This window comes from Salmo trutta, chromosome 14 (assembly GCF_901001165.1).
Source record: "Salmo trutta chromosome 14, fSalTru1.1, whole genome shotgun sequence".
In the NCBI taxonomy this organism is placed as follows: domain Eukaryota; kingdom Metazoa; phylum Chordata; class Actinopteri; order Salmoniformes; family Salmonidae; genus Salmo; species Salmo trutta.
The window spans coordinates 56697999-56713543 of NC_042970.1; the positions used below are offsets into that span (position 1 = coordinate 56697999).

Consider the following 15545-nt stretch of genomic DNA (forward strand, 5'->3'; position numbering starts at 1 on the left):
CTATACTAGCAGAGAATACCCACAGCTGGATGAGTGAGACATTTTCTTTTCTTGGTTATGTTTTTTTTGGAGTGTAGATAAGAGTGCATAGGTTTTAAAAAAGTTACCCACAGTATTCATATCTCAAATCCGTCCATCCTGCAGAGTGATTAGGAAAATGCCCCCTACTCTGCTGCGGAAATTCCAACCAGACCACAGAATTTTGCTAAATATTAGCACCGGACAAATATTAACTCCCACGACTACATCACCTAAAGGTTCAAGGACATGGTACAACCTGGAAAAATCTCCCCTTTGGGAAAAATCCAATCTCTCAAACTGAGAGGAGTTGAAGCAGAGTTACAGCAGTGAGTCTGACTTCCAAACATTGAGTTATAACCCACCTAAATTAATTTAATTGTATTACGCCCCACTAGAAAAAACATGTCTCTAACTAAATACAACCAAGTCTTTAACCGTAACCCACCCAAGAGAACCTGGTTGTGACCCATCAATCGAGAAACCGAGTGAAATCGAGTCAATCGAGTGAAAGCACTAGTGGTAAAAAGCCCCTCACCTGGGTTTGCGGCCCCTCTGCCTCGGAGGAGATGGGGCGCTCTTGCATTTTGCGGGGGGCTTGACCAGGGGCGGGGCCTGCACCTGGACCTTGGGTTTCCTCCCTCTCTTCACCTCTTTTGGTGCCTCTTTCGGTGACTTCCCCTCCTTCACCTTGACCTCCAACTTCATGGGCGCCTTAGACTTGCATGGCAGCAGCTCCTTCCCTTCTTTCTGCTGCCTCTTTTTCTTTGGTTTGTTGTCCTTATCCGAGCCCTTGTGCTGCCAGGCGGCACCAGGCTCGCCCTTTTTGTCTTTTTTCTTTCGTTTCTTCTTCGCCCGCCACCCGCCCCCTCCATCATCCTCCTCGCTATTGAGGGGTGACGAGGGGGCGCAGGGGCTGAGGCTGCCTGAACTAGTGCCCGCCTCACCCATCCTGGGGTGCTTGGCGTGGGACATGCAGTGATTGACCTGCCCACCTCCTAGGACCCTGATCTGGTCCTTGGAGCCTAAAGGTCCGCTGGGAAATTGAGTTTGTGCATTTTGGTCAGTGGCAGTAGAGGCTGCTGTAGCTGGAGTGTGCTTTAGTAAGTGGATGGTAGACATCTGGAAGAAAACAAGAAGATGTGTTAATGACTCAATGAAAATACGCTAGATAAAATAATAAAATGGGTGTCATGCCTCTATCTTCCACTCATAATGAGAGTAAACACAGAACTGTGGGCTTACTGCAAATGCAAATCCAGTCATTGTTCAGAATCATTACACAATGGCTTTAGAAAATAACTAAATCACCAGAAATGTCTAGGATTTTACCACTGGGCTTTCTTTAAGGGTAGTCTTTCTCAGTAAAATTTGGCACATGACAAATGTTTATGTATCAAATTAGAGGTTAAAACCCCAAAGCCTGCAAATCCTCTGAAATATTTTATGCCATTCTCAGAATTCCTTTACGGTTCTGAATTTCTTCAATCCTCTGCATTTCCATGTTCCCCTCTCCCTTCCTCAAATGCACAGCTGGGCTGTCATAATGCAGTTAATTATACGGAGAAATAAAATCTATACCCTTCCCATGACACATTATGACTAGCCCTTGAAATGAAAGATGTCAGTCAAGAGGGCCCGCGCTGGTCTACCGATTCTGTGATATAGTAAAGATGTGCACAACCCTGACGTTGTGGGTGGGGGGGGGCATTATTTGTTATGGGGTGTCCAGATATTAAACATGATTTTGGCATGCATAGCCATCTGTACACGAGCTGAATCAATCCATTAGTGAAGGTCAAACACACAGGTGAAATCGGCATGCATCACCAGGGTGTCGGAGTCTGACCCAATTTGACTAAATCTGTTCCTTAATGCTTTTGTGTTAATATTGTTACAGAATTATGAGCACATGAAACCATAACTTTATTCAAGACTCATGCCAAGAAGTGTACTTTTACAGCTACAAAAGTAGACCCAGAACTCATTAAAACTCAAGGACACATAAGGTCAGAGAGAAGTCCTTGGTTTTCATATAGCAACAATATGTTCTTATAGCATCACCAATTGTACCCATGAGCACTGAATCACTTCCAGCAGAGAATTGTGTGTAGAGAAGGCAGATATGGCACGATTCATGTGATATGGGCTAATATCGTCGCGGGCCCATTTTGAGCAACATGTTATTTATAAACCAAGGCAGAGCACATGTGGAGGGGTATATGGGACGACTTAGACATGCAATTTCTGCCATGCGGCGTTTATTTGCAGCCTGCCTCATGCAGGTATGAGGATAATGTCAATGAAACAGACTCCCAAGCGCCAGTTGGAATCAGGGCTGTTGCCACGGAAACAGGGTCTGTACCAAGCTGTGGGAAGCAGCAACGTAAACACGCAGTCTCTGTGGTAACTCTTTCGTTGCCAGCTCGCGGGACTATTTGGCATTTCCTCCGTTTAGCATTTGATTGGACAGACGCTACCCGATAGCCTGCATCGGTCAACAGCTGCTTTTTCCAGTCTTCAGGCTTGGTTGAACCATTGAAAGAGAAAAGGTCCCGTGTGGCTCAGTTGGTAGAGCATGGTGTTTGCAACGCCAGGGTTGTGGGTTCGATTCCCACGGGGGACCAGTACGGGAAATGACTAAAATGTTTTAAAAAAATATAAATGTAAAAGGCCAACCACTGTCATTAGGACATAGCCTTGGTCAGATAGTCAAATTCCACACACACACCTTGAATGGAGCTCTTAGGATTGTGAGATGGAAAACACACAGGTTCAGCATTCATGTAAAAGAGTGCCACCAAATAGTGGAGGTCTCAAAAGTTTAAATTATAGGGACAAATCGACCTGGGCCCTCGGGTTAGAAGGGTGAATGACCAGTAGGAGACAGATGTACAGAACACACATTTATCACCACACAACAAACAGACACATACACACACGGCAATAGGAAGTAGACTAATGGAATAGATGAAAGTGACGTGGTTTTCTGTAATGGAATAGAACAGGGAATCTATTACACATCAGCAAAGGCTAATAGCAATGAGGCATGTAGCACATGCTAACAGTAATAGCACCGCTATGTAACAGTTATAGCTGTAATGTACAAAATATAAATGACTACGGATTAGCATGTAGCGACTAATAGCACTGGGCTTGCGAGCAGGACGTAGCACCATAATCATGTACATGTACATAATCATGTACACCATGTACATTAGCAGTGAACTAGCATAGTATACAATATGTATAGACATTAGCAGTACCTGGTGGTAGTAAAACACAGTAAGCTATACAGTATGAACAGGGTCTGCTATAAGGCTAGGCCATAGCAGTAGGCAATAGCATATAAAACTATATTACATTTTAGTAATTTAGCAGACACTCTTATCCAGAGCGACTTACAGTTAGTGCATTAATCTTACGATGGCTAAGTGGGACAACACATATCACAGTCATATTATGTAAATTGTTACTCAATAAAGTAGCTATCATCAAAGCCAGATCTAGTAAGGAAAAAAGTCATGAGATCAGAGGTGGCATAATGGGGCACTCTGGTTAGGGTGTTTGGTTTCAGCATAGCCTGAAGGTGGGGAGGGGCAGGACCTCTTGCTGCTCCGTAGGCAAGTACCATGGTCTTGTAGTGGACGCGAGACTGGAAGCCAGCGGAGTGTACAGAGGAGCGGGGTGACATGGGAGAACTTTGGAAAGATGAACACCAGGCAGGCTGCAGCCTAAGTTACAGGGGTTTGATGGCACAAGCGGGGAGCCCAGTCTACAGCGAGTTGCAGTAGTCCAGACGGGAGAGGACAAGTACCTGGATTAGGACCTGCGCCGCTTCCTGTGTGAAGTAGGGTCGTACTCTACAGATGTTGTAGAGAATGAGCCTGCAGGAGCGAGTCAATGCTATGATGTTTTCAGAGAACGACAGGGTGTTTTCCAGGGTCAGGCCAAGGTTCTTTGCACTCTGGGAGGGGGACACCATGGAGTTGTCAATCGTGATGGAGAGGTCTTGGATCGGGCAGGCCTTCCCAGGGAGGAAGAGCAGCTCCATCTTGTTGAGGTTGAGCTTGAGGGTCGACATCCAAGCTGAGATATCTGCCAGGCACGCAGGAGGGAAGGAGAAAAGAAGTTGAGTGTCGTCCGCATAGCAATGATAGGCGAGACCATGCGAGAATATGATGGAGCAGATTGACTTGGTGTATAGAGAAAAGAGGAGAGGGCTTAGAACCGAGCCCTAGGGGACACCAGTAGTGAGAGTACGAGGTGCAGACACAGATCCTCTCCATGTCACCTGGTAGGAGCGGCCTGCCAGGCAGGATGCAATCCAAGAGTGTACAGAGCCTGAGACGTCCAGCCCTGAGAGGGTGGAGAGGAGGATCTGATGGTTCACGGTGTTGAAGGCAGAAGATAGATCTAGGAGGATGAGAACAGAGGAGAGAGTCAGCTTTGGCAGTGCGGAGAGCCTCCGACACACAGAGAAGAGCAGTCTCGGTTGAGTGACCCGTCTTGAAACCTGACTGCTTAGGTTCAAGAAGATCGTTCTGAGTGAGAGAGTTGGTCAGACAGCACGTGTCACGTTTTTTGGTAAGAAAATAACGAACGGATACTGGTCTGTAGTTTTTTATGTCAGAGGGGTCGAGTGTTGGTTTCTTGAGAAGGGGAGCAACTCTGGCCATTTTGAAGTCAGAGGGGACGCAGCCAGTTGTCAGGGATGAGTTGTTGAGGGAAGTAAGGATTGGGAAAAGGTCTCCAGAGATGGTCTGGAAAAGGGAGAAGGGGACGGGGTCGAGCGGGCAAGTTGTCAGGTGTCCAGACCTCACTAGTAGCAGGATCTGGAGAGAGAGGGGAGAAAGAGGTCAAGGCGTAGGATAGTTCTGTGTGAATGGGACAAATGGACTCAATAGGCTGAGTGAATGAGGAAAGGATGTCGTCAACCTTCTTTTCAAAGTGGTTAACAAAGTCTTCCGCAGAAAGGGAGGAGGGAGGGGGTAGAGGATTAAGGAGGGAGAAGGAAGAAAAGTTTCCTAGGTTTGAAGGCAGAAGCTTGAAATTTAGAGTGATAGAAAGTGGCTTTAGCAGTGCATACAGAGGTAGAGAAGAGGGAGTGAAAGGTTGATAGGTCCTCTGGAAGTTTAGTTCTTCTCAATTTTCACTCAGCTGCCCGTAGCCCTGTTCTGTAAACTCACAGTCAGTCACTCAGCCAGGAGGGGAGAGTGTAGCCGTCCGGGAGGAAAGGGGACAGTGCGAGTCATAGGATCCGGAAAGGAAGGAGAGTAAGGTCGAAGAGGCAGAAGGATATAGCAGACGGGAGACAAAAGATGGAAGAGGAGAGAATAGTGGGAGAGAAACAGCGAAGATTGCAATGGTGCATGGCCATCTGGATAGAGGCTGAGTAGCTAGAGGCAGTCAGAAAAGGAAACAAAGTGATCAGAGACCTGGATGGGGGTTGTAGTGAGATTAGTAGGCGAACAGCCTGTAGTAAAGATGAGGTCAAGTGTATTGCCTGCCTTGTGAGTGTGAGGTCAAAAGAGGCAAGGAGGGGAAAGAAAGAGTTGGAAAGAAATTAATCGAAGGTAAAGGTTGCATGTGCTTCATTCTATAGCTAGTGAACTCCTGATACAGTGCATTCGGAAAATATTCAGACCCCTCCACATTTTGTTGCATTAGAGCCTTATTCTAAAATGTATTAAATAATGATTCTACACACAATACCCCATGATGACAAAGTGTAAACAGGTTTAGATATTTTTGCAAATTTAAAAATAAAAAACTGAAATTACAAGTATTCAGACCCTTTGCTATGAGACTCAAAATTGAGCTCAGGTGCATCCTGTTTCCATTGATCTTCCTTGACATGTTTCTACAACTTGATTGTCCACCCGTCCACCTGTGGTAAATTCAATTGATTGGACATGATTTGGAAAGGCACACACCTGTCTATATAAAAGGTCCCACAGTTGACAGTGCATGTCAGAGCAAAAACCAAGCCATGAGCTCGAAGGAATTGTCAGTAGAGCGCCGAGACAGGATTGTGTCGAGGCACAGATCTGGGAAAGGGTACTAAAAAAAATAAAAAATTGTTACCCTTCCTCTGCAAAGTGAAAAGGTGTCCCAGAGTTTGTGAGTTAGAGAGAGTGGAGAGAAAATGCCCAGGAGCACTGTAAGGGTTTTCTACAATTCATATAGCCTAGACAGAAAGTCATAAATGAACATGAAAACATACCATGGTACAGTGGTTGCTCCTCTAAATGTTTTGCGACTATGCTGCGGTACTTAGAGGTAATTTGTGATTTAGTACGGTACCCTGTGTCACCACTTCATTGCTCCAGACCAGCGCAAGGGGGAGTTAGAGCACTGATTATGCTTTTGGGTCTACTGTGTCTCTAACTAACAATGAATGGGCGACATAAACCTAAACAGAAACTGATAATTGTGTTCGACTTCAGTATTACTTACTAAACCTGTTGCTACCATAAGGTTTTTATTATTTTACTCTTACTGTAGTAGTGTAGCCCACTCCCGACCGATCACGTTGTACAAAAAATCAAAATCTCCAAAATATTATTTTTAAACAAAGCGATTATTAATTTAGAATTATATAAAAGCCCCTTGGATATTCTCAGATATATTATTAACCTTGTTATTAGCAGGACAATATACACTGCTCAAAAAAATAAAGGGAACACTTAAACAACACAATGTAACTCCAAGTCAATCACACTTCTGTGAAATTAAACTGTCCACTTAGGAAGCAACACTGATTGACAATACATTTCACATGCTGTTGTGCAAATGGAATAGACAACAGGTGGAAATTATAGGCAATTAGCAAGACACCCCCAATAAAGGAGTGGTTCTGCAGGTGGGGACAACAGACCACTTCTCAGTTCCTATGCTTCCTGGCTGATGTTTGGTCACTTTTGAATGCTGGCGGTGCGTTCACTCTAGTGGTAGCATGAGACGGAGTCTACAACCCACACAAGTGGCTCAGGTAGTGCAGCTCATTCAGGATGGCACATCAATGCGAGCTGTGGCAAGAAGGTTTGCTGTGTCTGTCAGCGTAGTGTCCAGAGCATGCAGGCGCTACCAGGAGACAGGCCAGTACATCAGGAGACGTGGAGGAGGCCGTAGGAGGGCAACAACCCAGCAGCAGGACCGCTACCTCCGCCTTTGTGCAAGGAGGAGCAAGAGAAGCACTGCCAGAGCCCTGCAAAATGACCTCCAGCAGGCCACAAATGTGCATGTGTCTGCTCAAACGGTCAGAAACAGACTCCATGAGGGTGGTATGAGGGCCCGACGTCCACAGGTGGGGGTTGTGCTTACAGCCCAACACCGTGCAGGACGTTTGGCATTTGCCAGAGAACACCAAGATGGGCAAATTCACCACTGGCGCCCTGTGCTCTTCACAGATGAAAGCAGGTTCACACTGAGCACGTGACAGACGTGACCGAGTCTGGAGACGCCGTGGAGAACATTCTGCTGCCTGCAACATCCTCCAGCATGACCGGTTTGGTGGTGGGTCAGTCATGGTGTGGGGTGGCATTTCTTTGGGGTGCCGCACAGCCCTCCATGTGATCGCCAGAGGTAGCCTGACTGCCATTAGGTACCGAGATGAGATCCTCAGACCCCTTGTGAGACCATATGCTGGTGCGGTTGGCCCTGGGTTCCTCCTAATGCAAGACAATGCTAGACCTCATGTGGCTGGAGTGTGTCAGCAGTTCCTGCAAGAGGAAGGCATTGATGCTATGGACTGGCCCGCCCGTTCCCCAGACCTGAATCCAATTGAGCACATCTGGGACATCATGTCTCGTTCCATCCACCAACGCCACGTTGCACCACAGACTGTCCAGGAGTTGGCGGATGCTTTAGTCCAGGTCTGGGAGGAGATCCCTCAGGAGACCATCCGCCACCTCATCAGGAGCATGCCCAGGCATTGTAGGGAGGTCATACAGGCACGTGGAGGCCACACACACACACACAACTGAGCCTCATTTTGACTTGTTTTAAGGACATTACATCAAAGTTGGATCAGCCTGTAGTGTGGTTTTCCACTTTAATTTTGAGTGTGACTCCAAATCCATTCCTCCATGGGTTGATAAATTGGATTTCCATTTATTATTTTTGTGTGATTTTGTTGTCAGCACATTCAACTATGTAAAGAAAAAAGTATTTAATAAGATTATTTCTTTCATTCAGATCTAGGATGTGTTGTTTAAGTGTTCCCTTTATTTTTTTGAGCAGTATATATTGGTAATGGCTCCCGAGTGGCGCACAATGGGATTGCCTTGCAGTTCTCCAGCTGTCTCCCCTATTATGCATCACATCGACCGTGATTGGGAGTCCTATAGGGTGGCGCACAATTGGCCCAGCATTTCTCTCCCTCTAAAAACAGAAATAAATGTTTTGGCCTTCACAAATATTATTTTGGCCTTTATTCAGATTACAAATCGCTCACTTTCGTTTAAAAAAAAATGAAATAGGTTTTTGAGGCCATTTTGGAGATTCTCTGTACTTTGATACTTTGTGGATGGGGCCTCCCCAGTGGCACAGCTGTCTAAGTCACTGCATAGCAATGCAAAATGAGTTGCTACAGATACCTGTGCCGGCCACCACCGGGAGACTCATGAGGCGGCTTTTGGTTTGTATTTAGAATCCTCCAATAATCCAATCCTCTATATGTAATTATTGGAGGAGAGTCATGTCATATTTTTTGATAAACTGTAGGCCTACCGTAACCGACATGAATCTCACTAGTGTTGAGTAATGTGCTGTTTAAATAAGACCTACGCCACTTTTAAGATCATATTGAAGTTAGAAGCAATAGGATTTGAAGCAATAGCCTACAAAGTTTTGCACTGCTCTGAGACAAGCACTGGTCTTGATAAATCAATGAGATGTTTTATTTTGACTGAATCTCTGTTCGGGTATTGGTTAGACTACAATTATGGTGTAGAAATGTTAAGCTCTTAGTGTAACCTTTATTTAACTAGGCAAGTAAGTTAAGAACAAATTCTTATTTAAAAAAGGACAGCCTACTTCTTCCTCCCCATCGGGGAATTGAACCCGTCTCCCACGTGCCCGCACAACATGGGGATTCTTTAGCTAAATAGCCAAGTACTGTAGCCTACTCCTATTGTACAGCGCCATATTTTCTGTTCCATCCTAACGGAAATCCAGAGGGTTTTTCGTTTTTCTTGGAATAGAAACACCATAATATTAAGCAAATTAACTAAGCAAAATTTCTTAAAATCAGTCCCATATACTATGTTCTTACAAAAAAAGTTTTAAATTCACCGGCTGTTCAGGCACCCTACATTTTTCACCAGGCAAGCAGAAGTTAGTAGCCAAAGTATACGCCCCATCGTCAGCGACTGGTCAACAGTAGGGATTCTTCAATGAGAGATGACTCGTCCTCATGCAAATGTTTTCACTTGAGAAAAACTGCACAAACACCCAAGTCAGATGCAAAATTGCATGACTAAGATCTCCTCTGCACAAACGTAAAAATGAATGACAGATTTTATTGCCTCTTTTTTCACATTTTTCAAGCGAAGGTCTTATGCAAGTACACTCGTTCGGTTCGCCAAGCCGAGCTCAACGAGGCCCCAACCGAAACTGAAGCACGCTGAGGTCTTAACCCACTCATTGAATGTTCACCAGTTTGCAAACAATGGGCAAGGCTGCAAACAGAAACTGGCAGCGCAAAAACTGAAAAAGACCAAAAAGCCAGGAACATGTCTTACTCAAAAATAAGAGACAAAATAATATTCCTCCTACCACTTCCTTCCATGCCTTCGGTCTGTCACTATCCCTGTCAAATCCATCCAGGCTCCTGTCTCCAGGACCACAAAGCTGCCGGCACACTGTTCTGAGGCTTCATGGCTCTACGTATCCCATGTACTAGCGACTGCACACACACACAAACACACGGCGGCACGCACACCCTAGTGACGTGCTGCAGTGTACTCGCATGCAAGCCAACTCTGTCGACCACACAGAAGCTGCCTGCAATCAAATTCCCTATGAATCAATACAGCCTTCTGAGCTGCCGATCGCCACAACTGCAGTCAGGTCAATGTTTTCCCCCATGCTACCTCCCTAAAGACATTGGCTGTGTCCGAATACCCATACTAGCGTACTACATAATTAAACTGCATACCATTTACTCATTGTTGCACACTATTTAGCACGTACCGTTTAGTAAGAATTATACAGTATACCACGGCCTGCACTGCAGTATTTTATTTAACTAGGCAAGTCAGTTAAGAACAAATTCTTATTTACAATGACAGCCTACCAAAAGGAAAAAAAGCCTCTTGCGGGGACAGGGGCTGGGATAAAAAAAAATTATACAATTAAATTAAAATATAGGACAAAACACGCATCACGACAAGAGACAACACAACACTACATAAAGAGAGAGACCTAAGACGATAACATAGCAAGGCAGCAACATATGACAACACAGCACGGTAGCAACACAACACTGCAGCAGCACAAAACATGGTACAAACATTATTGGGGACAGACAACAGCATAGGGCAAGAAGGTAGAGACAACAATACATCACGGAGTAGCGGCTCCTGATTGGCTAAGTAGTTGCGGCGCGTCCCTGTGTGGGTGGATTTTTCCAAATTCAACAGACATGCATCGCACTAACCAGCCTGAAAATAGCTCATTTCCAATTTGATTATTTTCTCAAAATTTTGAATAGAATAGGAATGGAGTTATAGGCATAATTACACATTTGACCTATAACGTAGCAGACCATGTATCCCATCAGTCATTTTTATAAATAGGATAGAAGACAGAAACAGATCATTTGGTTCCATTTCAACATATTTATTAGTGAAACCAAAGTGCTACAACATATGAATTAAATCAAAGCTTAGTACTCACACACACCAAAACTTTTCAAATATTAAAATCAAAACGCTATTGCACAGAAAAATGTTGATAGTCTGGTGCATCGCAAATTCAGAACCGCCAGACTCCAACCTAATAAAAAAGTAAAGCACTGATCATTTGAAACAAGATCAAAATGACTGCTAATGAATTAAATAGGTAGACTAGCCTACCAAACTAAAACAATCCATACGCCTGATTAACATGACATCAATAACGCAGCCACATCCCAAGGCCCTGGTGCCGACACATTCAGAAATCAAAAGATGTTTTAGTATTTAGTTTAAAAGCTCTGACAAGAGAACAAGAAAGACGTTTCAGTAAGAAAACAGAAAATAACCCTTCTGTTTTCAAAGATGTAGCTAGCCTGTGATGCAATACTCGTGATCATTTTAAAAAGAACAAAAGCTACTTAGCCTACATTTGAACACCACCGTAGAAGCTTCGGGCATCTCCCCAATTAAATTTGGCTACTTGAAGAGAACTAGGGCCTATCACCTGCAGCACACCTCTTCCAATGCATTGTGGAAGAGTGTGTATCGAATACTGTGCATTTAGAAAGTTTTCAGACCCCTTGACTTTTTCCACATTTTGTTATGTTACAGCCTTATACCCCCAAAAAATTCCCTCAATCAATCTACACACAATACCCCATAATGACAAAGCAAAAACAAATAAAAAAATAACTGAAATATATAATTTACATAAGTATTCAGACCCTTTCCTCAGTACTTTGTTGAAGCACGTTTGACAGCGATTACAGCCTAAAGTCCAAATGTATTGGTTGCACACACATGGTTAGCAGATGTTAAAGCGAGTGTAGCGAAATGCTTGTGCTTCTAGTTCCGACAGTGCAGTCATATCTAACAAGTAATCTAACAATTTCACAACAACTACCTTATACACACAAATGTAAAGGGATGGAATAAGAATATGTACATATATTTATATGGATGAGCGATAGCCGAGTGGCATAGGCAAGATGCAATACATGGTATAAAATACAGTATAAACATATGAGATGAGAAATGCAAGATATGTAAACATTATTAAAGTGTCTTTAGTGACTAGTGATCCATTTATTAAAGTGGCCAATGATTCGAGTCTGTATGCAGGCAGCAGTGTCTCTGTGTTACTGATGGCTGTTTAGCAGTCTGATGGCTTTGAGATAGAAACTGTTTTTCAGTCTCTCGGTCCAAGCTTTGATGCACCTGTACTGACCTTGCCTTCTGGATGGTAGCGGGGTAAACAGGCAGTGGCTCGGGTGGTTGTTGTCCACACCACCCTCTGGAGAGCCATTCGGTTGAGGGTGGTACCGTGATACAGCCCGACAGGATGCTCTCAATTGTGAATCTGTAAAAGTTTGTGAGGGTTTAAGGTGACAAGCCGAATTTCTTCATCCTCCTGAGTTGAAGAGGCGCTATTGCGCCTTTTTCACCACACTGTCTGTGTGGGTGGACCATTTCAATTTGTCCCTACTACTGTCCGGTCGATGTGGATAGGGGGGTGCTCCCTCTGCTGTTTCCTGAAGTCCACGATCATCTCCTTTGTTTTGTTGACGTTGAGTGAGAGGTTGTTTTCCTGACACCACACTCCCAGTGCCCTCACCTCCTCCCTGTACGCTGTCTTGTCGTTGTTGATAATCAAGCCCACTACTGTTGTGTCGTCTGCAAACTTGATGACTGAGTTGGAGGGGTGCATGGCCACGCAATCATGAGTGAATAGGGAGTACAGGAGGGGCTGACCATGCACCCTTGTGGGACCCCAGTGTTGAGGATCAGCAGTGTTGAGCAGCAGTGTTGAGGATCAGCAGATTTCCTACCTTCACCACCTAGGGGCGGCTTGTCAGAAAGTCCCAGAACCAATAGCACAGGGCGGGGTTGAGACCCAGGGCCTCAAGCTTAATTATGAGCTTGGAGGGTGCTATGGTGTTGCATGCTGAGCTGTAGTCAATGACCAGCATTCTTACATAGGTATTCCTCTTGTCCAGATGGGATAGGGCAGTGTGCATAGCAATGGCATCGTCTGTGGACCTGCTGGGGTATGCAAACTGAAGTGGGTATAGGGTGGCAGGTAAGTGTGGAGGTGACATGATCCTTGACTAGTCTCTCCAAGCACTTCATGACGACAGAAGTGAGTGCTACGGGGCGATAGTAATTTCGTTCAGTTATCTTTGCCTTCTTGGGTACAGAAACAAGGGTGGCCATCTTGAAGCATGTGGGGACAGCAGATAGGGAGCGATTGAATATGTCCGTAAACACACCAGCCATCTGGTCTTTGCATGCTCTGAGGACGCGGCTAGGGATGCCGTCTGGGCCAGCAGCCTTGCGAGGGTTAACACGTTTAAATGTCTTATTCACGTTGGCCACGGTGAAGGAGGGGCCCGCAATCCTTGGTAGTGGGCCGCGTCGGTGGCACTGTATTATCCTCAAAGCGGGCAAAGGTGGTGTTTAGTTTGTCTGGAAGCAAGACGTCAGTATCCGTGACGTGGCTGGTTTTCTTTTTGTAGTCCGTAATTGCCTGTAGACCCTGCCAAATACGTCTCGTGTCTGAGCCGTTGAATTGCGACTCCACTTTGTCCCTATACCGTCATTTTACTTGTTTGATTGCCTTGCGGAGGTGCGGAAGGAATAACTACACTGTTTATATTCGGCCATATTCCCAGACATCTTTCCATGGTTGAATGCGGTCTTCTTGGGTATGACGCTACAAGCTTGGCTCACCTGTTTTTGGGGAGTTTCTCCCATTCTTCTCTGCAGATCCTTTCAAACTCTGTCAGGTTGGATGGGGAGCGTTGTTTCACAGCAATTTTCAGGTCTCTCCAGAGATGTTCAATCTGGTTTAAGTCTGGGCTCTGGCTGTGTGCTTAGGGTCGTTGTCCTGTTGGAAGGTGAACATTTGCCCCAGTCTGAAGTCCTGAGTGCTCTGGTGCAGGTTTTCATCAAGGATCTCTGTACTTTGTTCTGTTCATCTTTCCCTCGACCCTGATAGTCCCTGCCGCTGAAAAACATCCCCATAGCATGATGCTGCCACCTCATTTCACAGTAGGGATGGTACCAGGTTTCCTCCAGATGTGATGCTTGGCATTCATGCCAAAAAAATCTCTTGGTTTCATCAGACCAGAGAATCTTGTTTTCTCATGGTTTGAGATCCCTTTAGGTGCGGACCCCGTTTAAAACAGCCATCGGTTTTCCGTATAAATTCACAATGCAGCTGTGCTGCTGCCAGCAATGATTTGTGTCTCGTCCCTTTCAGATGGTTAAGCACTGCGCGTTTTACCATTAATGTACCTAAATTCCATCTCGCAAAGTTTGCATTTCCTTCTCATTTTGCTTCTCAAAGTATTGCCATATAGGACTTCGCTGTTGTTGCTTGCCTTTCTCTGCCATTTTTCCAGCAGTGTTAACGACGATGATGTAGTGGTGTAGAGTCAACTCCAAAATAATTGATTCCTCTTGAGTGTCAAGATTTAATTCCACTAGGAATCGACTCCTAAGATTCAGTATTTTTGGAACGGATGAGACTGATTCGTTGCCATATTTCCGAGAACACAGATACTTGCATCTTTCATAGCGAGCTAGCTAGGGACAGAGAGAGAGGGCAGAGGCACAATATAGGCACGTATTGACATTCATATTGCACTGTACAGCTTTACCTACAGATTGGGGATCAAAGAAATGGGGTAAAGCTGACTGGGGAGGTCATTTCACACATTCACAGTCCCACGATAAGAGCTACAACACTAATATTTGTGTAAACTCTTCACAGTTGTGTTCTGTGGGTGTCACCGATTAGACTGATTCCCAATTTCATTGCTTCATATTCCAACCTTGTTTAACATTATCTAGTCTGCATCACTTTCAAAGAGGTAATTCTATTTTGAAGGCAAACCGCGAACTCCACTATTGTGCCTAATCCTTATCGTGGCTAGCTTCACAACACATAACCCGGTCCGGTCGAGCCTGACTAGCCAGATGAAGCTAGCTGGCTGCTTATAACATTAGCTTTGGGCAACAGGGTTAAGTAGCTGACTAGCCATTTATTTTATTGAACTTACTCACAAGGATTCCTAAATCATTGCTATAATGAAAATGACTGCAGTTTCTACTGGTTTTGTTTTCAGGCTGGTTGTATTGGTGCAAGCTAGGTACCAAGCTAAAGCTAGCTAGCTACCCCAGAAGTTGCGGTCGAACAAATAATGCTTTATTACTAACGCGGTATTGTAAACACATTGTCCGTGGCCAGTGTTTGCAGACTTTTTTGTACAGCTTTGACAGTGCTACTGATAGTAGTGGTGGCGCTTGGCTTGCATGTGCAAATTCAGAACACACAACATTCTATAATAGAACTGTGTTATTTGACATGTCAAATTAAAAGCTAATTTAACGTGTCAAATAGTGTATTTGTCAAATAGCGTTATTTGATGTATCTTTTTTGACATGCAAAAACCCAAACAGCATCCCATAGCATGTCGTGAAGCTAATAGCAGTGACGCTACTACTGTGTAACTCCGGTAGGGCAACATCTGAAAAATGGTGTACTTGGTAGTGTGTACCGGTGCTTGACCAGTCGCAAAAGTCAACATCATCCACAACAGAGAACGGTTGACTGTCAAGGGC

At 44.7% G+C, this 15545-nt stretch overlaps 1 protein-coding gene across 6 annotated transcripts in view; it reads right to left on the reverse strand.

Moving 5' to 3' along the window:
- Positions 1–15545, reverse strand: part of chd6 (chromodomain helicase DNA binding protein 6) — a 124995-nt gene that overhangs the window by 78033 nt on the left and 31417 nt on the right. For all 6 annotated transcript variants that reach the window (XM_029776465.1, XM_029776464.1, XM_029776461.1 and 3 more), the window contains exon 3: positions 557–1140. In XM_029776465.1, the coding sequence (XP_029632325.1) occupies positions 557–1140 (584 nt within the window). The remainder of the gene's footprint in view (positions 1–556; positions 1141–15545) is intronic.